Raw genomic sequence first — 26,336 nt, 5'->3', positions numbered from 1 at the left:
GTAGATTTGTGAAGTTGGTTGCATGATTATTCATTTTCTTAACACCAAATGCATGGACTATTAAATTTCATGATAATGCTATAGCAAAAAAAAGGACAATTCTATATTTTTAATTTTTGAAGGAAACAGTCACCCCCAACCAAATTTCAAAATGAGGGGAACATCAAGAATGGAGCACATTGCTTACAGGATTCAAACCAGGTTGAGTAATCTGGATATTAGGTAGAATAAAGCAGCTTTGTTCCAGGTGTAAATTGAATTATGCGTGGCCATGGCATTAACAGGTATCTAGAGCCCAAGCAAAATATGATCACGTTCTATACATTAATTCCTGCTACTATTTCTTTGCTTATGGATTTTCTTTCATAAAAGGTTTACAAAAGTAATCAACTTAGTTTTATTTTATTTTCAGTTCAGTTTCAGGTTTCATTGTGCCTCACTTGATGATTTTTCCCTTTTGTTAGCCAATTATTTAGACTAATATTTTTCTGATTACTGCAAATTTATCACAACATTTTAATTAAGGTCAGGGTAAAGCTTTCAAGAAGGCTTGCCAGCTGAACACATGCCCAGAACAGAATATATTTCAAAAATACTTAACTGGCGTAAAGCACTTTGGGATGCCCTGAAGTTGTGAAAGAACTTGCAATTATATATAGAGTCTCTTTTTACTATTTTGTGTCCATTTAAATTGGATCAGGCAGAACAGCAGCTGGAGTATAAGTGGCGTTAGCGACATGGGAGGAGATGACGGGGGTGGGGAGTGGGGGGGGGGGTGGGGGGGGGAAACAGACAGCTCCCCACACCTGGTTACTATCGCAGTAACCTGTTTCAATGTGCAAACTCTTCAGAAATATCTAGAATTGAATCTGGGACCATCTAAGTCTGCACAGCTCAGTGTCAGACATTGAATTTCGACTCCAAACCATTTCAGGATAGAAAAGAGGGGATACAGTGTCTAAGTTTTTAAATCCCATGACATTTGAAAAAGTAAAAATTTATTAAAAAGTCTGAACTCATTGTGGAAGCAATCTAGTTTCTGCTTGTGAATGTTAATATATGGCATTTACTCCATGACCCACTACGCATATCACAATTAAAACCATCAAAGGGTTATTTTAGTAATTGCGTGATACGTTATGTAAAAAGAACTGCAGATGCTGAACTTGCCTTGACAGTATGTCATTGAAATTATGCCTATCATGCCTAAAATTTAATGTTATGGCTTTGAGGTAGTTCACTGCAGAAATATGTATTTTATTTGGTGTGGAGAAAAGATGTTTATCATGTGCTAACATTGGCAGTTCAAATAAAGTTGTGTGTAAAAGTGCAAGTAATGTTAAATGTGCACATTTATTTTAGCAAATGAATACAGTTAAAAGCCACCAGAGTTACGCAAGATGACAAAACACCAATCACTATATAATGTAATAGATCAACTAGGCAATTCTTTGGAGGGAGCCCATCCATCTGGTTAGGCTTTCAAATGTAGTGTTCTGTCACTTGTTGATATTTGCACATATGTGATTGAGCACATGCAAATGATGTAATTGTTGGTGCTTGCTTGGATGAGTTACTGAAGTCAAGTACAGAGAGCAGAATCAATATCAGTAGAGCCAAACAAAAATGTAGTTAAACATTAATAACATTTTAACTCCTTCATTCTGCCAGATTCAGACACTCGAATAAAAAGAAATTGAATGACAAATGATCATGAAGTTATGATTAGTTCTTTGTAATAGATTTTTAAATAAATCCAGACACATGAATTTACTTTAATGTTTACTCATAGGATGTAGGTATCGCTAGCAAGGCCTGCATTTATTGAATTCTGCTGTAGAATCTCTCACACCTTGAAGGTTTATAAATAGGTGTGTAACGTGCAACTGAAAAGGGGAAAAGGAGTAGCATTTTAATGTGAAAGAACAACTCCCATGTCACATATTGTGTTTTCTTCATTTAATAATCAATCAAGTTCATGTTTTCATGAGAAAGATAAAATAAAAGGAGAAAAAAATGTAGAAGATCCTACTGAGGCCTAGGCAACCAGCCACTTATCACCAACACTTCTAATGATAACTGTTCATCATTCAAAATGGACTCAAACTACCTTGATGAGAATTTTTACAACTCAAATTGCTTTTTACAGGCCGAAAGGAAAGGTAAAATCCATTTTACAGTAAATATTGCAAACTTTAGCATTCAAATTGTGCCAGATTTTTGCTCAACAAGTATGCACATGGAATGCATACAATAAAAAGGTACAGGTAAGGCATTTCTACTAATAGTGTATGTGGTTGAAAGATTGTCACTGTGACCTAGTCATCAAGTTCTAATGCACAATACAGGATGACACAGCAGTACAGGCCATTGAATTTCTTCCAATGCTGAGCTGTCAATTTCAGCCCCACTGTAAGGAGACACATATCAATCATTGGACAGAATCTTGCAGTCTAAATAGCAGGTAACACAGACCTTTGCCACTATCGAAGGCCATAGAAGATTCAGTACATCCAAGGAGCTAACTTGCACTCGAACCCAGAAGTTGTAGCTCACCAGAATGGGCTCCCAGGCTGATGGCCCTGCTGGGATTTGACAGCATGCAAACTTGGGCTGAATGCCCTGTACTTACATTGGTATTTGCACCAATTTATTTATGACTGCTCCTAGCATACATAGATCCTAATCAGGAGGGCAGCCCAATAAATGAGCTGGAGTATCATAATACTCCCACACAAGCTACCTCCACTTCAACACATAACTGGATTGGCTGAATATTCTGTTTCCACTTTATAACTTCTATATATTTGGATTGAGATTTAGAGCTAGGTGTTGGTGGTGTACCCACAAAGGCTGATCCAGTATCAGCAAATTATGTTACCAAAGGAGAATCATGCAGGCGAAAAGGAGTTGGAGATAGATCCTTGGGAATTCTAGGTGACAGTATGGGGTGCGGAGAAGTCATTGCTGTAGAAGATGAAACCTCCTGAATTCTTGCCAGAAAGCAAGAGCCTCATCCTTCAAAATTAAAAAATACGCAAGCTCATCACAAGTTCCCACTAACCTAACCGGTAACAAACCTATTACAGAATTCCACTCAAATTAGGCGAAAGTTTAAATCATGTAGAAATGCCTGTATGCATTTCTACTTGCTACATTATTGGGGAACATGGTCAAATGCCTGATATTCGAAGGTTATATTTGAATCAGGAAGTAGCGTAATATCCATCACCAGATGGGGAAGTTGCAAAACATTTGCAGTTTCAATAATTAACACTTTAAAGATATATGGAAGTTACAAAAATTTTCTACTGAAAGGTTTGTTTTGTTTAACATGTTCAAAAACCAACAGTGCAATCTAAAGGAAGCATTGTTCTATTTGTGGTACATTGGATATCATTTTTGTATAGTACTTAACTTACACATATTTGCAACCGAACACAAAAAACATTGTAAACTTATTCTATCCTCACCAACCTTGCAGTTTTCATGATCACATTTTCTAAGTGCAAAGTCATGGATTAACTAGATCAGTTTTACATTTCTTCACATTTGTCACATTTTCCCAGTTTTAAGAATATTTTAGCCATGATATTATCAATTTCCAAAACAAGTTTTCCAAAAAGTTCTAATGCATAAACAAGTTTAAAATGTACAAATTTACATATAAAGCTGCATAAGCTCCATACAATAGAACATTCAACAAAATGTGCAACTCCCAGTCAAACAGAGGCCAAACCAAATCACAATTTGAACTGAGCCATTATCTGTAAACATTAGCTCATTTTCATTCCCATTAGCCAATGGACCAAATAATTCTGAACTCTTGCTTCTATTTGCATCAAATAGCACTTAACAAAAATTATTAAAAGAAAAAAATCAGAAGTCAAGATTCCACTTCTATAAAAAGCGAAATAGTTTGAATGCTGGAAATCAAAATTAGCAACAGGAAGTGCTAGAAATACTCAGGTCAGGAAGTATTTGCTGAGAAAGAAAAAAAAGAGTTAATATTTCAGGTTGATGGCCTTTTGTCAGAGAACTGGAAAAAGCTGAGATACAACATATTTTAAGCAAGTTACATGCAGAGAAGTGATAGCGTGAAGGCAAGGGGAGGTCAAACGACAGAAGGGATCATGCTGCAAGATGAGAGGAAAATGGTAATAGGACTGAAGAACCAAAAAGATGGTTCTAGTGGAAGTGCAAACAGGCAGAATAATCAACATTTGAGATCTGAAAAAAAAAGTGGGGGTAAAAAGGAGGTTACAAATCAAATTGTTGAATGCAAATATTGAATTTGAGCGTTGTAATATGTCTAAATAGCATACCAGGCCTAATAATTAATGCCTAATAAAATGCCTCAAGTTTTTCCTGTGTCTCACCTCTCTCCCTTTTCCATCTGTATTTCCCAGTCCTCATTTTTTTTCTGCACGCAATTTAAATTTTACTTATATTTCTTGCTTTATTCTTCCTAGTTTTGTCTCTGCACAGTGAGTTCTTCTATATGATTGGTTGAATCATCTCAATTTTTTTTTCCTTTATAATTTCATGGAATGGGGGCATCACTGGCAAGGCCAGCAATTATTGCCCATACCTAATTGCCCTTCAACTGAGTGGCTTGCTTGGTCATTTCAGAGGAGAGTCAAGAGTCAACCATATTGCTGTGGGTCTGGAGACCACGCAAGGATGACAGATTTCATACATACAAGCAAAGGAGCAGGAGTAGGCCATTCATCCCCTCGAGCCTGCTCCACCATTTAATAAGATCATGGCTGATTTGATAGCAACCTAAAATCTGCATCAGGCCTACCCCCGATAACCTATCATCCCCTTGCACTAAGAATCTATCCGCCTCTGCCTCAAATATATTCAAAGGCTCTGCTTCCACCACCTTTTCAGGAAAAGAATTCCAAAGGCTCATGAACCTCGTGAAAAAATTGCACCTCATTTCAATTTTATATTTTTAAACAGTGACCCCTAGTTTCTAGATCCTTCCACAAGAGGAAACAGCCTCTCCACATCCACCCTGTCAAGACCCCTCAGGATCTTATATGTTTCAATCAAGTTGCCTCTTACTCCAAACTCCAGCAGATACAAACTTAGCCTGTCCAACCTTTCCTTATAAGACAACCCACCTATTGCAGGTGTTAGTCTGGTAAACCTTCTCTGAACTGCTTCCAATGCATTTACATCCTTCCTTAAATAAGGTGACCAATACTGCACACAGTACTCAAGTGTGGTTTCACTGGTGCCCTGTAAAACTGAAGCACACCCTCCCTACTTTTGTGATCAATTCCCCTCACAATAAACATTCTATTAGCTTTCCTAATTACTTGCTGTACTTGTATACTAGCCTTGTGATTCATGCACTAGGACACCCAGATCCCTCTGCACCTCTCACCATTTACATAATATGCTTCTTTTATTCTTCCTGCCAAAATGGACAATTTCACATTTTCCCACACTATACTCCATTTGCCAGATCTTTGCCCACTCACTTAACCTATCCATATCTTTTTGTGGCCTCTATGTCCTCTTCACAACTTACTTTCCTACCTATCTTTGTGTCATCAGCAAAATTGGCAACCATCCCTTCATCCAAGTCATTTATATAACAGTGGAGGTCCCAGCACCGATCCCTGTGGCACGCCTCTTTATTACACCTTGCCAACCTTTGAAGTGGCACTTTATCAAATGCCTTCTGGAAATCCAAGTACATCCACTGGTTCTCCTTTATCCACAGCACATTACTTCCTCAAAGAAGTCCAATAATTTGGTTAAACACGATTTCCCTTTCACAAAATGTTGATTGTGCCTGATGACCTTGAGCTTACCCAAGTGCTCTGCTATAACTTCTTTAATAATAGCTTCTAACATTTTCCCTATGACAGATAGCAAATATAACTCCATTATTCGACATCTTCCAATCTAAATGGGACCTTCCCCAAATCTAGGGAGTTTTGGAAAATTAAAACCAATGCATCAACTATCTCACTAGGCACTTCTTTCAAGACCCTAGGATGAAGCCCTTCAGGACTCTGGCTCTTGTCAGCCCACAGCTCCAACAATGTACTCAGTACCACTTCTCTGGTGACTATAATTTTTCTGCCTTCCACCCCCACTTCCATTTTTTGGTTTATAGTTGCTTCTGGGATGTTACTGGTATCCTCTATAGTAAAAACTAATGCAAAAATACCTGCTGAATTCATCTGCCATCTCCTGGTTTCCCCATTATCAATTCTCCAGACTCACTTTCAAGAGCACCAACACTCACTTTGTTAACTTGTTACTTTAAAATATTTATAAAAACTCTTGTGTTTTTATATTTCTGGCTAGCTTTCTCTCATACTCTAGTTTTTCCCCTCATCAGTCTTTTAGCTATTTTTTGCTGTTCCTTATATGCTGTCCAATCTTACCTGTCTTTGCACAATTATATGTTTTTTTTTAAGTTTGATATTATCTTTAACCTTTTTAATTAACAAAGATGGTCTGTCCGTCCCTTGGACTTTTTCTCTTACTCGTTGGAATGTATCTTTCCTATGCATTCTGAAATATCCACTTAAATATTAGCCACTGCATCCCTAATGACCTATCCCCCAACCTAATTTGCCAATTCACTTAAGCCAGCTCAGCTTTCATGTCCTCAAAATTGTCCTTATTTAAGTTTAAAAACAGTCTCAGACCCACTCCTCTCTCCCTCAAACTGAAGGTAAAATTCAATCATATTATGGTCACGGCTACCTAGGTACACTTTCATTATGAGACCATTAATTACTCCCATCTCATTGCACAATACCAGGTCCAGTAAAGCCTGCTTTCTGGTTGGCTCCAGAACATGCTGTTCTAAGAAACTATACTGAAAACATTCAATGTACTCTTCGTCTGATTTCTCCAGTCTATGCAAATTAAAATCTTCCATGATTATTGCTGTGCCTTTCTGACAAGCTCCCATTAATTTATGCTCCACCCTACCATCTGGTTATTGTTAGGGTGCCTGCACACAACTCCCACAAGTGCCTTCTTGCCTTTACCATTTCTCAGCTCTAACCAAACCTTTTCCACATCCTGGTTTCCTGAACTGGGGTCATCCCTCTCTATTGTGTTAATGCCATCATTATCAAACAGAGGCACCCCTCCACTTTTTCCTCGCTTCCTGTCCTTCCTAAGTATCCTGTACCCTTCAATATTCAGGTCCCAATCCACGTCCCCCTGCAGCCATGTCTCTGTAATGGCCATCAAATCGTAATTATATATTTCTATGTGCGCTCTCAGTTCATCTGTTTTGTTTTGAATGCCAAGTGCATTCAGATACAGAGCTTTTAATTTTATCCTTTTGTTCTTTTTATAACCTCTAGTTTCAAGAGTGATTTATGTTAGATTTGTACTCTATCCCTTTTTGCCACAGTCTGTTTTTCATTTCCTGTAATAATACCTTTCCTTTTGCCTCATCTCTGCTCTTTGATTTACCAAATCTTCCCAAATTTGATCCCTTTCCCCCCACTATTTAATTTAAAACCGTCTCTACTTCCTCAGGCATGCAGTTCACAAGAATACCAGTCCCAGCACGCATCGGGTGTAGACCATCCCAATGCTACAGATCCCACTTTCCCCAGTACTGGTGCCAGTGCCTCACGAACCTGAACCACTTCTCCCACACCAGTCTTCCAGCCACACATACATCTCCCTAATCAGATCTGTCCTATGCCAATTGGCATGTGGCTCAGTTAGTAATCCAGAGATTATGACCTTTGAGGTTCTGCTCCTTAAATTTGGTGCTTTGGTACTCGTACTGATTATGCAGAACCTCTTTTGTCCTGCCTATGTTGGACCACGACAACTGGGTCCTCATGGAGCAATGTGCTCCTCATCCTCCCCCTCCCACTGCAAGTTGCTTTCCAGTCCCGAGTAGATGTCCCAAACCCTGGTACTGGGCAGGTAACATAGCCATCTGGACTCAAGCTCTTTGCTGCAGAAAAAAAAGTGTCAATCCCTCTGACTATACTATATACTATCCCCCTACTACCACCACCACATTCCTTTTTGCTCCCCCAACTTGAATGGCTTCGTGTACCACAGTGCCATGGCCAGTTCGCTCATCCACCTGCAGCCCCCACTCTCATCAAAACAAGCTGAGAAAACCTCACATTTGTACAATTGTAAAAGCCGAGGCTCCTGCCCTCCGAGTCCCGTGACCTGCCTCACTCGCAGTCTCACTCTCCTGTTATCATAATTGGCTGATAAGTGTTAGAAATTAAATACAGTAAGAAGCGACGGTGGTCTCTCCGCTCTGTTCATTTGCATTTGACACCCGAATGCAACGTAAAGCATTCTTGCTAACAAATAAAATATCCAATGCCTTTTGAAGTTTCAAGTTTAAAAAAGCACAATCCTTTCACTTCACTGTGGTCAACTTGAGTTTCAAAGTACAGAAAAAGAAAGATTTTAAAATCAACACACAATGGGCTATGAAATACAAGGGTCAGGGCAGAGTTGAAGAGCTCTCTCAATAGTAGACCTGTACACATTGCCCACTCCCCTCATCCCCAACCCAACAACAGTTGCTCTGGAAATCAGATTATAGTTGCTGCTGAGTCATATAGTGAAAGTAATTTGAAACATTAGAGAAAGTAATATGGAATAAAACACCAAGTTATCTTAAAGAAAACCACAGAAAAGTGTGCCAAATTTGGAAACTCAATGATTTTTTTTCTTTTTAGGAGTGTGAATGGCAGGGGTGGGAGACAGTTGTGCAAGGTAGTTTTTTTTCTTAAAATTCAATGTTGGACTTAAATAAGTATTCTAAGCTTGGCATTCATAAGAAAAACTACATATACACCACCACCAAAGGCTGATCTATTTATGCATAATTAGTATCACTTATTTCATTGTCTCTTTACCCTTCAGCTTCTCCCAACTTTAAAATCACAAAAATGAATTCCGTGACAAACAAAAAACAGATTATCGTTGGTGGTGATATTTCGTTAGTACAAATATAACTATCAGCAAGTATTCTAGAAGCAAAGTGTAGAAAATTCAGAATAAAACTCACTGAAAAAAGTTGACAAACAGAACTCTGATATACAAATAGGAAGAATTTTGACATTACAAAATTTTCTTTCATCCAACTGAGGCTGGGTGGACTATGAATTGAAGACTACCTTCAGGGTAGATGCATCACTTTCTTAAAAGTTTCTCAGTCAGAAGGTTACTTGATGTCTGTACCAGAGTCTCAACAACCTTCAAATTTGAATTAATACAATTATTGAAACTTTGAAAGGCATTGGGTATTCTATTTGTTGACAAGAATGCTTTATGTTGCAGTCAGATGGCAAAGAAACAGATAGCCTCGAGACCACTGTCACTTCTTACTCTAGTATACTTAAGTGTTAGGAAACATCCAATTATGATGACATCCATCTAGAATAAACTTTATGATCTTGGATGATTAAACCTACCTATCTATCTTCGGATTCCAGAAAGCCAAAAGGTATGGTTTATTGTTTTGCCCCTGCTTTATACTGCCTATTCCAATGGCTTTAATTAAAAGGAATGCCATGGAGCCTTCATCAATATAATGTTTCAATCCAAGATACAGTCAAAATTTACTGAAACATGAAGAGCTTCTAGCTCCAACTATGCTGGAAGTGTGCAAGTCATATATTGTATATCTAGTCTCTAGCTTCTGTACAATTTCTCAATAAATAAATCATGCCTGAACATTAGTGGCTCAGTCAGATTTTGCTTCTTAATGCTCCTGTGAAGCACCAAATGAACAATATGAACTCAACAACTGCTGAAAATAGAGGATAGAGAAACTATGCTGTGGTAGAGAAACACAGCTCAACATGATCAAATTTCTAGCTTTCGGTGGTTTGGGGGAGGTGGTGATATCCACCCTTTGAATGAGCAGGAAAAAGGTCTTTATTTTAGGGAGAAGTTATTTTCCTGAATTGGGCAGTTATTTCCTCCATTTCATAAGGCAAGGGGTCTCTGCTTTACTTGTCCAATAATATCACCACTATCCTACCATTCCCCCTAAATTTCACGATCATCTTGTTGATGGTCTCTTCTTGTCAGATGTCTTCGAAAGATTTTGAGGAAACTTGTGTTAAAATATAATCTATTATTTGGACTGTGAGTGTTACCTAAATTTATTTTGAATATTTCAATAAATATAGTTATATTTTGCTCATGTTAATTTCCAGCGTTATAAAAAAATTAGCTTCCAGGCTCAGATAAGGTAGGCAAAGAAAAACTCTTCCCATTAGGAGCTGGTACAAAGACTAGGGGGATACAGATTTAAGATTTTGGGCAAGAGATGAAGGGGGAAGGTGAAGAAGAACTTATTAAGCAGCAAGTGGTAATGACCTGAACTCACTTCTGATGAGGGAGGCGGAAGCGGGAACAATGATTTCAAAAAAGGGAAATTGGATGGGCATTTGAAGGAAATAAACTTGCAGGACTGCAGGAATCAAGTGGGGAGTGGGACTGACTGGGTTGCTCCCCAGGGAGCCTGATGGGCTGAATGGTCTCCTGTGCCATAAATGATTCACCATTCCAAACATTTATAAAACATGCAACATTTCAAAGAATGTCACTGTACACTGTTAGCCATGTATATAAATTTTGTAGCTGGCTAGGCAGCAGTTTTGAAGGAAACAAAACAGAAGGACAATATTACATTGAAAAAAACAGATGTTTGTTTAATTTGAAGGAGGTAAAGAGAAGTTTTAGAATTACATTAGCAAGATTTTCCAAAGGCACCAATTAACTCTACTGCACATGACAAGTTAGCTCTCCCTCAGTCAGACTCAATTGCTCCTCAAAGCAAAATTCCACCAATAAGGTAATTAGTTTTCAAATAACATCATCTGATATGCAACTAAGCCCTGCACACCAGGAAAGTCTCTGCTTTAGTCGCTAAACAGGGTAAATTTACAAAAACCTAACCAAGGTTTTCATTCTTGATCAAAAACAAAAATACCCAGAAAAACTCAGCAGGTCTGACAGCATCTGCGGATAGGTATACAGTTGATGTTTCGAGTCCGTATGACCCTTCATCAGAACTAAGGAAATAGAGAAATGGGGTGAAATATAAGCTGGTAGAGGAGGGTGGGACAGGTAGAGCTCAACAGGGGGCCAGTGATAGGTGAAGGCAAAGAAGAGATTGCCAAAGATGTCATAGACAAAAGGACAAAGGGGTTTGATGGTGGTGATATTATCTAAGGAATGTGCTAATGGGGACATTAAGGGTAGCAAGCAGGACAAGCTAGTGGCAGATGGCCCTAGTGTGGTGGGGGAACGGGGGGGTGGAAATGGGCTAAAAGGTGGAGATAAAACAATAGATCGAAATAAATTTAAAAATAGGTTGGAAAAGAATATTTTTTTTTAAATTATAAATTATTGGAAAAAAGGGGGATCGGAAAGGGGGTGGGGATGGAGGAGAGAGTTCATGATCTGAAATTTGTTGAACTCAATATTCAGTCCGGAAGGCTGTAAAGTGCCTAGTCGGAAAATGAGGTGCTGTTCCTCCAGTTTGCGTTAAGCCTCACTGGAACATTGCAGCAGGCCAAGGGCGGACATGTGGGCATGATAGCAGGGTGGAATGTTGAAATGGCAAGCGACAGGGAGGTCTGGGTCATGCTTGCGGACTGACCGAAGGTGTTCCACAAAGCGGTCACCCAGTCTGCGTTTGGTCTCTCCAATGTAGAGACGACCGCATTGGGAGCAGCGAATGCAGTAGACTAAATTGAGGGAAGTGCAAGTGAAGCGCTGCTTCACTTGAAAGGAGTGTTTGGGCCTTTGGACGGTGAGGGGGGGGGGGGGGTGGAGTAAAGGGGCAGGTGTTGCACCTTCTGCGGTTGCATGGGAAGGTGCCTTGGGAGGGGGTTGAGGTGTAGGGGGTGATGGAGGAGTGGACCAGGGTGTCCCGGAGGGAACGATCCCTGCGGAAAGCCACTGTGGGGGGGTGGGGGGGGGGGGGGTGAAGGGAAGATGTGTTTGGTGGTGGCATCATGCTGGAGATGGCGGAGGATGATCCTTTGAATGCAGAGGCTGGTGGGGTGATAAGTGAGGACAAGGGGGACCCTATCATGGTTCTGGGAGGGAGAGGAAGGTGAGAGGGCAGATGCGCGGGAGATGGGCCGGACACGGTTGAGGGCCCTGTCAACCACCGTGGGTGGAAAACCTCGGTTCAGGAAGAAGGAAAACATGTCAGAGGAACTGATTTGGAAAGTGGCATCATCAGATCACTCTTGATTCCCAGGTAGTCATCTTCTGCTAGAAGAAAGGTGGTCAAAGGGAGGATTGGGATCAGGCTCGATACCCTCCAGTTACATTGTTTGCTATCATATATTTTAAAAATAGTCCTTCGATCGAAGTCCAGGAAGATTGCTGGTGCCCATATGAACACATGCTGTGAGAACTCCATACAAGTCACTGCCTTCAGAATGAGAGGTTTGGGTGTTTGGGGTGGGAGGGCAGGGGGGGAAACCTGCACAGAAAAAGCTGATCAATAAATAAAGTTTACTCCTACAAAAAAAAAGTTACAATTTTTTTTTCAAATCTAGTTCAATATAGAATTAATTGCAGTATTTGATTAAAGATTTCAAAAACGGTTCACCAGTTCCTTGCACTATTCACCGAGAAGCTGGTAGTAGTTAAATTACCCCTACCCCATCCCCAGACAATTAAGAGCCAGGAAGTTATCTTCTTGCAGCTTACAAATGGATTATCCTCGTGCCATAATGGACGTTTTTTATGACATGCAAATGACCTGGCAGCACCAAGCACAGCTTTACTGCCACTTTAGACACTATATTACAAATTATGTCAATGGCAGCTCAGTGAAATAAGCAGAACTAGATGTCTTTGTTTATTGCTTTTTCAGTTGCCTCCTCTGGCCTAATGAACATTTATGCCGTCGGATTGGTCTTCACTTGAACTTCTTTTTTGCAGGAAGAATAATAGAAATAAATAGTATTAAATATGATATAGGTATGAATATATGCTGCCAAGAAAGACTGGATGCTTGTTGTGTCTGGAGTCCCAATCACAGCCAAATATCCAAGAGAAATAACAGGTGCAGGAGAATATTTCTCAGGAAGGCCAAAGAGTGATCACAATGCCTACTTTTGGATGCATGTTCATAAGCCAGGAGCTTAGGCTACTACATTCCTTAGAAAATACAGAATGAGTTGAGATCATTGGAGCCAGTCTGTCCTCTCAAGGTTTAACAGACCATAAATTACACCCATTTCCTACACCACAACTTTGTTCTCTGCCAAACATTTAACCAATTGTAATTACTAGCTGTAATAAATAGTTTTTAAAGTTACAGTATAGCAGGTCAGTTCAGCCAAGTGGAATGTACATCCTGCAGTATGTGGGAAGTCACAGACATGTCCTAGACGAACACATCTGCAGCAAGTATCATTGGCTTGATCTCCAGGTTTCAGAACTGGAGCAGCAGCTGGAGTCGCTGTTGTGTACCCACGAGGCAGAGAACTATGTAGGCAGCATTTTAGGAAGGTGGTCACACCGCAGGTTAAGAGTATACAGGCAGAGAGGGAATGGGTGGGTCTAAGAGATCCGAGCAGGCAGTGCAGGAGTCCTGAGTCCTTCTTGCTTGCTAATCAGTTTTCCATTTTGGATAGTGGTGTGGGCGATGGTTCCTCAGGGGAGTGCAACCAGACCCAAGGCTGTGACAGCATGGGTGGCTCAGCTGCAAAAGAGGGAGGAAGAATGAGAGATCAATAGTGATAGGGGATTCTATAGTCGGGGTCAGACAGGCATTTCTGCAGCAGTGAACGTTACTCCAGGGTGGTGTGTTGCATCTTTGGTGCCAGGGTAGGTAGGAAGAGGGATAAGGTCCTGAAAGCAGAATTTAGGGAGTTAGGAAGGAAATTAAAAACCAGGACCTCAAGAGCAGTAATCTCAGGATTACTCCCAGTGCCACATGCTGGTAAGCATAAGGAGAGGAAAACTAAACAGTTCAACATGTGAATGCAGAAATGAAGTAGGAGGGAGGGCATCAGATTTCTGAGGCATTGGGACCGGTTCTAGGGCAGTTGGGACCTGTACGAGCTGGACAAGTTACACCTTGACAGGACCGGGACCAATATCCTCAGTGAGATTTGCTGGTGCTGTTGGGGAGGGTTTAAAACTAGCTTGTCAGAGAATTTGGGAACCTGATGGGTAGCTCAAATTGTAAGATGTCAAGCTGATAACTGGAAGTAGAAAAGAGGCAAGTGAAATTAGAAAGCAGGCAAAACAAGGCAAGCATCATTTGAACTTAGGATGCGGAATAATGTCATAAAGACTAAGTTAAGGGCACTCTACCCGAATGCACGCAGCATTCGCAACTCGATCGATTATTTTAAAAGCACAAAGAGGTAAATGGTATGATCTAACTGCCATTAGGGAAACAAGGCTGCAGGGTGACCAAGAGTGGGAACTAAATATTCAAGAATATTCAACATTTAGGAAGGACAAGCAAACATACACATCAACATATGAATTAGGAGGAGTGGGCCACTCAGCCCCTCGAGCCCTCATTCAGTAAGATCATGGCCAATCTGAATGTAACCTCAACCCCATATTCCCACCTACCCCCAATAACCTTTCACCACCTTGTTAATCAAGAATTTACCTAGCTCTGTCTTAAAAATATTCAAAGACTCTGCTTCCACTGCCTTTTGAGGAAGGGAGTTCCAAAGACTCACTACCCTCAGAAAATATTTCTCCTCATCTGACTTAAATGAGCGACCCCTTATTTTTAAACAGTGACTCCTAGTTCTAGATTGTCCCACAAGAGGAAACATCCTCTCCACATCCACCCTGTCAAGACACCTCAGGATCTTAAAGGTTTCAATCAAGTCGCCTCTTGCTCTTCTAAATTCCAGTGGCTACAAGCCTAACTTGTCCAACCTTTCCTCACAAGACAACCCACCCATTCCTGGTATTAGTCTAGTAAACCTTCTCTGAACTGCTTCCAATGCATTTACATCCTTCCTTAAATAAGGAGACAAGTACTGCACACAATACTCCAGATGTGGTCTCACCAGTGTCCTGTATAACTGAAGCATAACCTCCCTGCTTTTGTAATCCATTCCCCTCACATTACATGATATTAAAATCAGCTTTCCTAATTACTTGTTGTATCTGCATAGTAGCCTTTTGTGATTCATGCACTAGGACGAGAAAAAGGTGGTGGTGTTGCACTGATAATAAGGGATGGATCAGTACATTAGTAAAGGAGGATCTCAGATCGGAAGAACAAAATGTGGAATCTTTTTGGGTGGAGCTAAGAAACAGCAAAGATTGGTAGGAGTTGTTTTTGGGTCACCAAACAATAGTGGTAGTGTGGGGCATGGTATTAATGAGGAGATTAGAGAAGCATGTAGCATGGGTAATACAGAAATCATGGGGGACTTCAATCTGCATATATTGCAATCACTATTGAACTCCCACTCTTCTTCCTCCCCTCCTGTGCATTGAGCCATCAATGGTGCCACCGAATTGGCTCTGGATGCACTCCCCTGAGGAAATCTAATGAGTACTAATGCTGTGGAAGACAACTTTCTGGAGTGTGTTAGGGATGGGTTTTCTAGAGCAGTATGTTGAGGAACGACTAGAGAACATGTTATTTTAGATCTTGTATTATGTAATTAAAAAGGGGTAATTAATAATCTTGTTGTAAAAGAACCTTTAGGGATGAGTGACCATAATATGATAGAAATTTTACATTATGTTTGAAAGTGGGATAGTTCACTCAGAAGCCAAGGTGCTAAGTTTGAACAAAGTAGATTATGAAGGTATATGGGGCAAATTGGCTGAAGTGAATTGGGAAAATACATCTAAAAGTGTGACCATACATATTCAATGGACAGTCTTTAAAGAATTATTACCTAGTTTACAGCAATTATTCATTCCTTTAAAAGGCACAAAAACCCAAAAAGAAAAGTCAGCCAACCGTGGATAACAAAGTTAGTTAAGGATTTTTCTAGGGTTAAAAGAATATGCCTATAAAGTTGCCAGAAACAGTAGCAAACCCAAGGATTGGGAGGGTTTAGAATACAGCAAAGAAAGACCAAGAAAGTGATAAAGGAGGAGAGCGCGGATAATGAATGTAAACTAGCAAAAAACAAAAATGAACTGTAAAAGCTTCCAGAGGTATGTAAAAAGGAAATGTTTGGTTAAGACAAATGTGGGCCCATTACATGCAGAGCCAGCAGAATTAAAATGGGGAATAGAGAAATGGCAGACAAGCTAAATGATTACTTTGTGCATCCATCTTCAGAGGAAGATACAAGAAATCTCCCAGAATTAGAGAGATCCAAGGGACTAGGGAGAATGAGGAATTGAAGGAAATTTGTATAAGTAAGAAGGTTATATTGGAGAAATTAATGGGACTAAAGTTTGATAAGTCCCCAAGACCTGATGGCCTACAACCCAGAAAGTGGTAGTTATGGAGATAACTGATGCATTGGTGATCATCTCCCGAAATTCTATAAATTCTGGAATGGTTCCTGCAAATTGGAAGGTAGCAAATGTCACTCCACTATTTAAAAAGGGAGGGGGAAAGACAACAAAGAACTACAAACCCATTAGCCTTCCATCAGGAGTAGGGAAAATGCTAGAATCTATTATAAAGGATGTGATAAATGGACACTTGGATAATAATGAAATGATTGATAAATCTATGTTGACTATGCCTAATGGAAAATCATGTTTAATGGAGAATCATGTTTAATGAACTTGTTGGAGTTTTTGAAGATGTTACTAACAGAATTGATAAAGGGGCATTGATGGGATATTTGAATTTTCAGAAGGCTTTTGATATACAGGAGGTTGGTTAGCAAAATTAAAGCACATGGGATAGGAGGTAATATACTGGCATGGATTAAGGATTGGTTAACAGACAGAAAACAGAGTCAGAATAAACAGGTAATTCATGTGCTGGTAGGCTGTGACTAGTGGGGTACCACAGAGATCAGTATTCGGGTCCCAGCTATTCACAATATATATCAATGATTTGTGTGTGGGGGCCAAATGTACTATTTCTAAATTCACAGATGACAAAAAAAAACTAGCTGAGAATGTGTGATGTGAGAAAGATGCAGAGCAGCTTCAAGAAGATTTGGGCAGACTTACTGAGTGGGCAAGAACATGGCAGATGGAATATAATGTGGAAAAATGAGGGGTTATCTACTTTGGTAGGAGGAACAGATGCGCAGAGTATTTCTTAAATGGTAAGAGATTAGAAAGTGTAGGTGTAGCAGAGGATCTGGGCGTCCTCAACAATAAGTCACTGAAAGCTAACATGCAGATGCAGCAGGCAATCAGGAAGGCTAATGGTATGTTAGCTTTTATTGTAAGAGGGTTTGAGCACAAGTTGCTTCAATTGTACAGAACCTTGGTTAGACCACACCTGGATTACTGTGCGCAGTTCAGGTCCCCTTACGTTGGGAAAGATATTATTGCCATGGGAGGAAGTGCAACGAAGGCTCAGCAGACTTGTTCCCCAGATGGCAGGGCTGTCCTAAGAAATGGGGTTGGGGAAACTGAACCTGTATTCTCTAGAGTTTTGAAGAATGAGAAGTGATCTCATTGAAACCTACAGCATACTTAAAGGAATAGACAATTCCTTCAAGATGTTTCCCCTGGTTGGAGTGTTTAGAACTAGGAGGCAATTTCAAAATAAAAGGTGGAAGCCACTTAGGACTGAGGTGGGGAGAATTTTTTTTACTCAGATTGAATCTTCAGAATTCTGTACCCCAGAGGACTGTGGAAGCTCAGTCATTGAGTATGTTGAAAGTAGAGATTGACATATTTCTAAATGCCAATGACATAAAAGGGATATGGGGAAAAAGGCATTGAAGTGGACAATCAGCTATGATCGCATTGAATGGCAGAGCAGGCTTGATGGGCTGAAAGACCTACTCCTGCTCCTATATTCCAATTCTCTGTTGAATTTGGCAACATATATCTATCCTACCTTCTTCAGGCAGTCCGTTTCATATATTCAACAGCCTCCTTGAAAAATACATTTAAACTATATTTTTACACAGCTCCCACAACTCTCAAAAATCTTGACACCATCCAAGACAAAGCAGCCTGCTTGATTGGCACTCCATCCACAAACAGTCACTCCCTGCACCACTGATGCAGTGGCAACATGTACCATCTACAAGATGCAGTGCAGGAATTCACAAGGCTCCTCAGTCAGCACCTTCCAAACCCATGACGGCTACCATCTAGAAGGACAAAGGCAACAGGCACATGGGAACACCACCTGGAAGTTCCTCGCCAAGCCACACACCATCCTGACTTGGAAATATATCACCGTTCCTTCACTGTTGCTGGGTCAAAATCCTTGTAGATTAATAAAATGTATTAATCTAAAAGACATAAGTAAAAATGTCAATTCCACAGGATCATTGCGAAATTAATATATTTCTGAATAGTCCTGTACAATAAACAGTAAACCTCACTGCTTTCAACTGCAATTTTAAAGTCAGCATCAGTCATCTTCAGAACTACAGAAAGACATTCACCCGTCTCAAGCAGAAACTCAAAAATTCTCTCTTAGCATCTTCCCATTTGGCAATTTTGCTGCATGTACAATAGACTGCAAGAGCTTTAGAATGTGTTTTAAAATTGTAAATACTTACTTTGAAGCAAATACCATCCTAACTTGGAAATGCATCAGCTTGGGGAGATGGTGGCATGGTGGTAATGTCACAGGACTAGTAATCCGGAGGCCCAGGCTAATGCTCTGGGGTCATGGGTTCAAATATCACTATGGTAGCTGGTGGAATTTAAATTCAATTAAAATCTAGAATTGAAAGCCAATCTCAGTAATGACAGTATCATTAATTTATTCACTAAAATGTTCTTTTGGGGAGGAAATCTGCCATCCTTTCCTGGTCTGGCCTATATCTGACTCCAGATGCACAGTAATATTGTTGATTCTTTACTGCCCTAGCAAGCCACTCAGTTGTAGCAATTAGGAATGGACAACAAAAGCTAACTTCACCAGTGATGCCTACATCGATGAATAAATAAAAACAAATAAAAAAAGTTATTGGGTGCTGAAGTCAAGGATTCTCTGATCAAACTACAGTTATACAGCAAGAGAGCTGGGATTGTAAAATATGTATTACTTAAAATTCAACAGAAGATGAGCACAAACCTATCAGATATTTCTAAACCAGCAAAGTTAAAACTTGCAAAATTGGTATACCAAGCATAGGTCTCAGTTACTGAACACAGGTCAAGCTTGTTATAAGTAATCCCTGTTCATGTACAAAAATGCACAGAGAAAGGAAAGCATTATTCAGCCCAACAAATTTCTACCTTGCACAAAATTCTACACTCAACTTCACACACTTAGGATGCATTTAAGATGCTTTCACAATGCACCTGATGGGATACAAAAGCCATCAGCTCCTAGCAAACAATTTCTTTTAAAAAAAAAAGTTACATTACCAAGGTAAATTTGCTAGATCGGCTAAAGTGGGCAGCCTTTTTTTAAAAAATGTGTTAATCAAGATCCTTAGCTGTAGTCTCAACCAGACATTATCTTGTTTATAGTGCCAGGCTGCAACTTTAATCCTGTGGACCATGACAGTGGTCTGCGCAGGCCACATTATTCTAAGTTTAGTCTAACTGCAGATAGGTTAAACTTGTTTCCAAGGTTCAAAAGAAGCAAACAAAGTTCTTCCTACATTGATTAACTGTTTAGTATCAAACCATGTGGCACTAATCCAAATGCAAGATTTCTCTTTCCAGAATTGGTTCCCAATTTCAGATTTACACTGGAACATTAGCATCAATGCAAAGCAGGCAGCTTTAATTTCCCTAAAGGAAAATTCTGCATAAATATTCCCTGATCTTCAAAAGGTAATTAAGTAGAATGGCAGATTCCCACATTGTAATTATTGAAGCTTGGCCATTTGTTTATTATAGATGGCATTTCTGGGTCCTAACAGCAGAGGATTTATTGTGCCTTTACAGGGTATATGGGGAAAAAAAATAGCTGTTTTTGCTGAGACTCTACACCAACAACTGAACAGAACAATTTCTTCTGGTCATATATGAAGACTTCAGTTTTTAATCTGGATCTTCTAGCTCTGCGATTAAGGTCCAAACAAAATATCCTGCTTGCATCCTTGAATGGCCTCAGATGGCACTACCGGAACAATCTCATCCACCTACACCTCATTTATCTACTTCACAATTAGCTATTCCTTACTGGCAAAGACCCACAAAATATTTAGTGAAATGAGCAACTTAATTCTTTAAATCACCATCCCATATCATCCCATCCTTCCAATGCAGCCCCTCTCATGCCATACCCATCCTGCTCCTTTCATCCCTCTCCCATCCATCATCTCCACCCGACCCATTGCCATCCACTTCCCAAACCCCTCCATGCCATCTTCATTTTCCACCTCCCAAGGCTTCCTAGCCCACCACTCATGCCATCCCCTGCCTCCCATGCTGTTCCCCACCCGCCCTCCCCACCATTCTGCGCCCATTGGTCTGTGCCACACACACTCCTGACCGTGACTGCACCCCTTCAGATGCTCTGCCCCCACTGCACCCTTCCAACATTCTCCTCCCATCTATGCCACTCCCCACTTCCGTCTGCACGGCCTACCCCTTCCTGTCCACCTGTGTGGCCTAGCCCACCAACTTTCCCCCTCCAAATACGCAGCTTCTCCCACATCATGCTCCTACCGCCACTTTCCCCTGTCCTGAACCCACCATTCCCCTTCCACTCCATCCATCCCCTCCCACCACTCCTTTAAAGGCAGCAGGAATACATATGTTTGTTACAATTCTGAAGAAGCAGTTAAATTTGAGTGGGTTATAATGTAAGCCGCTTTCGTCAGACCTGAACATTCAGCTAAGAGTACTGGATTAATAAAAAAAAATTTCACTTGGGCTTAGTCTTGTTCTTGCAGCACTAGACAGATCTGCAATTCACAGAACAAAAGGCTTGGTACAAAGACATGAGAAAGATAAGCAGCTTGGCAAGGTTCGGAATACAGAACTAAGTAAAACTAGACCTACTGAATGACCCATCCTGATTTCTATCTCTCTGTTTATTATGACTTAAAGCAAAAATACTGCTTCTAAATATTTACTGCAAGACATTTTGGAAGGAAAACAGAAATCCATTTTTAAAAATTATAATTTTTGATCTGCTGTTTGTGTTTTCCCACCTAATAATTTTCTCTCCTCATCTTCTAAAGCTGCTGACTCTCAGTCTTGCTCCCTAGATTCTAGAAGCCCTGCAGTACTCTTCTTGCCCGGCAGCTAAACAGCGAGTGCCAGCAGGTTACTGAGGGCATCAGAGCTCAGCTGGATGCTGTTCTCATCTATCAGCCAAAAATACAGGTGATTTTTCAGCAAGGGGGGTTACTGGATAAGATTAAGAAAGGGAACTTAGTTCATTTTTATCCCTTGCTAGTTCAGAGGCCCTCAAAATTGCAATGCTCCAAATGCTACCCCTGTTCAGATCAATTCATGCAGAAAAAACCAAGAATGAAATCTAGGATTTTCTAGTCCTGTGCATCTTTTAGTGATACTTCCAATGTTTCCAGTCTTTTTCTTCCTTCGACAATTTATTAAAATTCCAACTTTAAAGTCAGTCAGCCAACTAATCTGGCTTCACTCACCAACAAACTAGCAATTAATTTTTAACAGCATGGATTAATATTTCCCCAGTTTTTCCTTCAATGCCATGACAAAAGTTTTCTTCACAGTTCAACCATATCATGATTGCAAACAAACTAAAGCACTTTTTAAAAAAAAAAGTTACTAGTTTTCTACTTTCACTTCTTTTAGACTGACGTCAGTTGGGAAGGACAGAATAAAATAAATCACATATTGATGGTTGCCATCTATAGCATTCCCCCTTGAGGACCAACTAGGGGTGCATTGCACAAGATTGGCTAAAACGGATTTTAATTCTTATCCCAATGACATAGAACAGAACACCCCTTGCATCCCAGCCAAGATTAGGCTGGGATGCAAGATCAACCTAGGAAATTTGGAGGATAGGATATCTTTCCCTTCCCTTCATCCCTTCCCCAGCTCCAACTGTGAATGACATCACTATCAGGAGTACATAGATCAACCCCAGTCTCTCTGAATATCCAAATTCTGCAACCCATATCCCAATCTACACTACATCCCACTTGCTCATCAACCCCTCCTCACCAACTTATACCGGCACCCTTGCCCGAGACAACATAGAATTTGAAGTACTCCTTGTTACTAATTTCTCAACAGCTTCACCCTACCCTAATTTCTCCTGTGCCTCCTTCATTCTCTGGCCCTTTTCTCTCTCTACTTTCCCCTTACACTTCATCGTTGGTAGCAGTGCCTTCAACTATCCTGGTCCCAATCTCTAGAGCTCCCTCCCTTGACTGCTGTGTTTTCATCTACCTTTAAAAGCTTTCCTCAAAAACTCATCCCCAACCAAGCATGTGGTCAAGCTCTTCTAACTCTTGAGGATGCCTCACATCTCTTCCTTCCTCAGAAGAGGTCTTACATAATAACTTGTACTTGTATGCATTTTTTATGTGCTTACTATATGATACACAACATCAAAATGTGTACCCATAAATATTCAGACCCAGATCAAAATTCTTATGGATAGAGGATATCTTCACTATTACAATTACCAAGCTGTCTTCATTTAGCTTTGAATAGATTTTTTTTTAAAAAGTGTAATTGCTTTATGGAATGAAAAACAAAATTTGAAACCAAATCAAAAAAGGAATTTTACTACATCAACTACTACATTTCCAAAATGAGAATTAACATATTTTGACAAGTTCACCAGTTCAATAAAGTATTGGAAACATCAGCTAATATTAAAATAGGAAGGTGTTGTTTGCACTGGATAGTGCATTAAGAAAAATAGTGTAAAATAGTTCCATCTTTTCACATTATTACAAACCTAGTCAATGGAGAATCAAAATGGTCCTGGTGTAAAATAGGCCTCAATCCCAATTCTATCGGCTTCCCGCAAGGCAGCTTAAGTTAAAATTACCCGTCATTTTTGGCTCATCATAGGAGCTACAACTGAGGGCAGTTCAGCAAATTGAACTACTTTCCACTATTGTCATGGCACCATGACATTTATAATTTGGATGCTCATAGGCAAAGAACAAAACTTTAAAAAGGGTTTACTAAAGATTCAGTTGCTTCAAGCTCAGATGTTGTTCAACATTATCAGGATCACCATTTCAGAATTAGGTCAAAGCTCAAGGGGATACCCACTTGCATTTGTGTAGCATCACAGTAATCATGACTTTTAATATTAATTTGTAATTACATAGCATTTTTAACCTTGCAAAATGTTCCAAAGCATTTCACAGTTGCAAGGAAAGAGGTGGGGTTGATGATCAAATAGATAAGTTTCAGGAGCCTTGCAAAAGAGAAGAGACGCAGCAAGATAAAGTTCAGGGACAGAACTGCAGACTATGTTTGAAAGCTCTGCCACCACCAGAGACGAATGTTGGTCTCAGCCAGTAAGATAACAAACAGGAGATCTGACTTAGTATCACAGAGGGTGTGGACAAGCATTTAGAGTTCATAGAAGAGTTTAAAAATTAGAGGGTGAGGTCACTTTGGTTGAAAATGGTTCTGTAAATTGCTGTAGGATTATTTCACCAAAATTGTTTGTTAAATACAGTTTTAAACCCAAGAGCATTCCCTTGTTAAGGGAGAGTTGTTTATTTTAATAGGACAAAATAATCAAATAATCCTTAACCTCTATAGTTTACATTTAAATAGACCACAAACAAAATTATGCACTTTCCCTAGTGTTCAGAGGAAGCTCACCACATCTATGTAAGCATTTAATAAATTAAATTATCAGAAACAGCTATTCGATCCCTTTCCCCTATACTTAGTTCAGGTTTCAAAATTACTTTGACACCAGCACTTCAAGTTTAGTGCTGATGAAAATGAAATTCACTCATGATCAGGTGACAAGACTCTCAGCCCATAGCCACACGAGTAAAAAAAATCTCCATCAGCACAGGGGTTAGGGGAGAGGAGAGTGGGGTTGGAGGGCTGCTATTAAACAAATTATTCTTCAGGAATATTGTACCACTAAAATAATGATCACAGGGAAGTTTAATACTGTGCTATACAAAAGTCACTTCTTGGTTTCTAAAGTCCAGTATCTAATAAATGGAAGTTTAACTTATTTTTTCCTGCAAGTACTATAGAAAGCAAATCACAAAATCATGGACATTAACACAGAAGGAGACCATTCAATGCATCATGTCTGCACCAGCTGACAAGTAGCTATCCAAGCCCTGCAGATTACAACTCTTCCAGTGCATATATCAATGTACTTTTTAAATGTTATGTGGATTTCTGTCACTATCACTGCCTCAGGCTGTGATACACAGCTGAAGTTCATAAAGGTGGTTTCTGGGAGCATTCCGATCAGGTAAACCTGTTCATCTTCAAGAATTTAAAAAATGGAGTTCTACAACTTCAAATTCGCATTCAGGGGCCTTTAGAGAGTTTGATTAAAAATGTAAAATAGCGCCCTTTAAATTTTTTTTTAAAAACACATCTTAAGAATGATTCCTAAGAAATGTGAATTTAATACAACAGCCAGACAAATGATGTTTGACAGATTACTCTACACAGCCCTCTCTCTCTCAAAATGACGTTCCAAACTGAAACCACTGTACATTCTGGGAACTATACTGCATTATAGCCATCCAAAAGTGGAAATGTTGAAATATGTTGCGTACTAGGAAATTAATCAACTACATCAGGAAATGACGAACCTCAACATTTAAAAAGACTTTTCTGCAACAACTTGGAAAAAAAAAACTTAATTGTTTGTTTTCCTCAGAGCACTCAATATATTTGTTTGCACAATCAACCCAAAGCAAAGCAAAACGTGAAAACAGGGATCTTCAATCGTGATTTTTTTTTTAAACTGATCCACTGAATAGGAGTTGCATTAAAAAAAATCTACAGGATAGAAACAGGCCATTCGGCCCATCCAGCCTGTGCTTCAAAAAAAAAACACCACGTGGTTTATTTTTTTTTTGAAATTAAAAAAAGAGGGCACTTCTCTCATTTTTTTTTAAAATCGAAACCCAGAAATGACACCACCCTCCTTTTATAAAAAAAAAGGGAATCCAGGTATATCTGCATAAATACATCAATGTCACCTGGGGAAAAGGGAAAAAAAGAAACACGATGCACGGGCATTTTCTGTCCTTAGAACATATTCCCCATGTTATCTTTAACATTTAAGTGTTTAGCTCCAATGTTTGTACAGGTAAAAGGTTATCGTAATGGGTGAGATAACAACGGAGTGGTAAACAGGATTAGTTTAGACTGAAGAGAGTTGGCGATTTTTTTTATATATATATATATATATATATATAAATAAATAAAAATGGGGCTTTAGTCATAAATGGAATAGTTTTAAAAAAAAGCAGCAATTACATTTGTCTTTAAACAACCACTTTGAGAGACTGTCGGTAACTTCCGCATGTCAACATCAAGTTAAACATTTAATGCCCATTAGTGTTTAACGTTGGCAGGAAAATTGCAGTCTATTTTCTCTGAAAAAGGAGTGAAAATCTTTAGGCAGTTGAATGGCAAGTGGAGGTTTGGTGTTTTATTATTATTATTATTTTGTTGTTGTTGTTGTTGTTTTGTTTGGCTTGTTGTTCGGTTGCCTGTTACCTGTCCAAAGACCTGCAGCTGCTCCTTTCTGTCTAAGCTCCTGCGCCACCGGCGGTGAGGGTTCTGGAGCTGCCTCACCGTCCCCGCACCTCGCTCGCTGAAGCCGCCGCCGCCACCACCACCCGCCGCCGGAGCCACCGCCACCACCGTGGAAAACCCCCGCTCCTGAGGGTCGCTGGCCGCCGCCGCTCCCCCGCCAAAGCGCAGCGTCTGTGAGCCGAAGTACGGCCGCCGAGCCGCGCCGGTGGCCAGGAGAAGCTGCAGGAGGGCTAAACCCCACCGGACTCTGACAGCACCACCGCCACCCGCCATCTTAAGCGCCGGTTGTGTTCACTGGTGGGTTTTTTTTTTCTTGACGGCGGATTTATTTCTCTTCCCTGTCCCCGCCCCTTTAAATGCCCTGACGCTAGCCGCGGGGAGGGGAGGGGAGGGAGGGAGGCGGGGGCGGGGACTCGGATGGATTGGAGCTTTAAGGCCGGTCTGGCAACTGCAGGCGCGCGTGCGCGGGGGAGAATGGGGAGGCTGGGACAGTCAGCTGTCAATCAATCAGCTGTCCATCAATCAGTTTCCCCCCCCCCCCACCCTCCACG

At 40.2% G+C, this 26,336-nt stretch overlaps 1 protein-coding gene across 1 annotated transcript in view; it reads right to left on the bottom strand.

The window, feature by feature from the left end:
• The window catches only part of sorl1 (sortilin-related receptor, L(DLR class) A repeats containing), a 203,602-nt gene extending 177,510 nt beyond the window's left edge, over positions 1–26,092 (bottom strand). The window contains exon 1 of the mRNA XM_078533063.1: positions 25,747–26,092. Within this exon, the coding sequence (XP_078389189.1) occupies positions 25,747–26,058 (312 nt within the window). The 5' untranslated portion in view covers positions 26,059–26,092. The remainder of the gene's footprint in view (positions 1–25,746) is intronic.
• Positions 26,093–26,336: the final 244 nt, after the last annotated feature.

Source organism: Cetorhinus maximus, chromosome 2, assembly GCF_964194155.1.
Source record: "Cetorhinus maximus chromosome 2, sCetMax3.hap1.1, whole genome shotgun sequence".
Taxonomy (NCBI): domain Eukaryota; kingdom Metazoa; phylum Chordata; class Chondrichthyes; order Lamniformes; family Cetorhinidae; genus Cetorhinus; species Cetorhinus maximus.
Note: the sequence above shows the minus strand (reverse complement) of the source record. Positions and strands in the feature narration are given on the sequence as shown.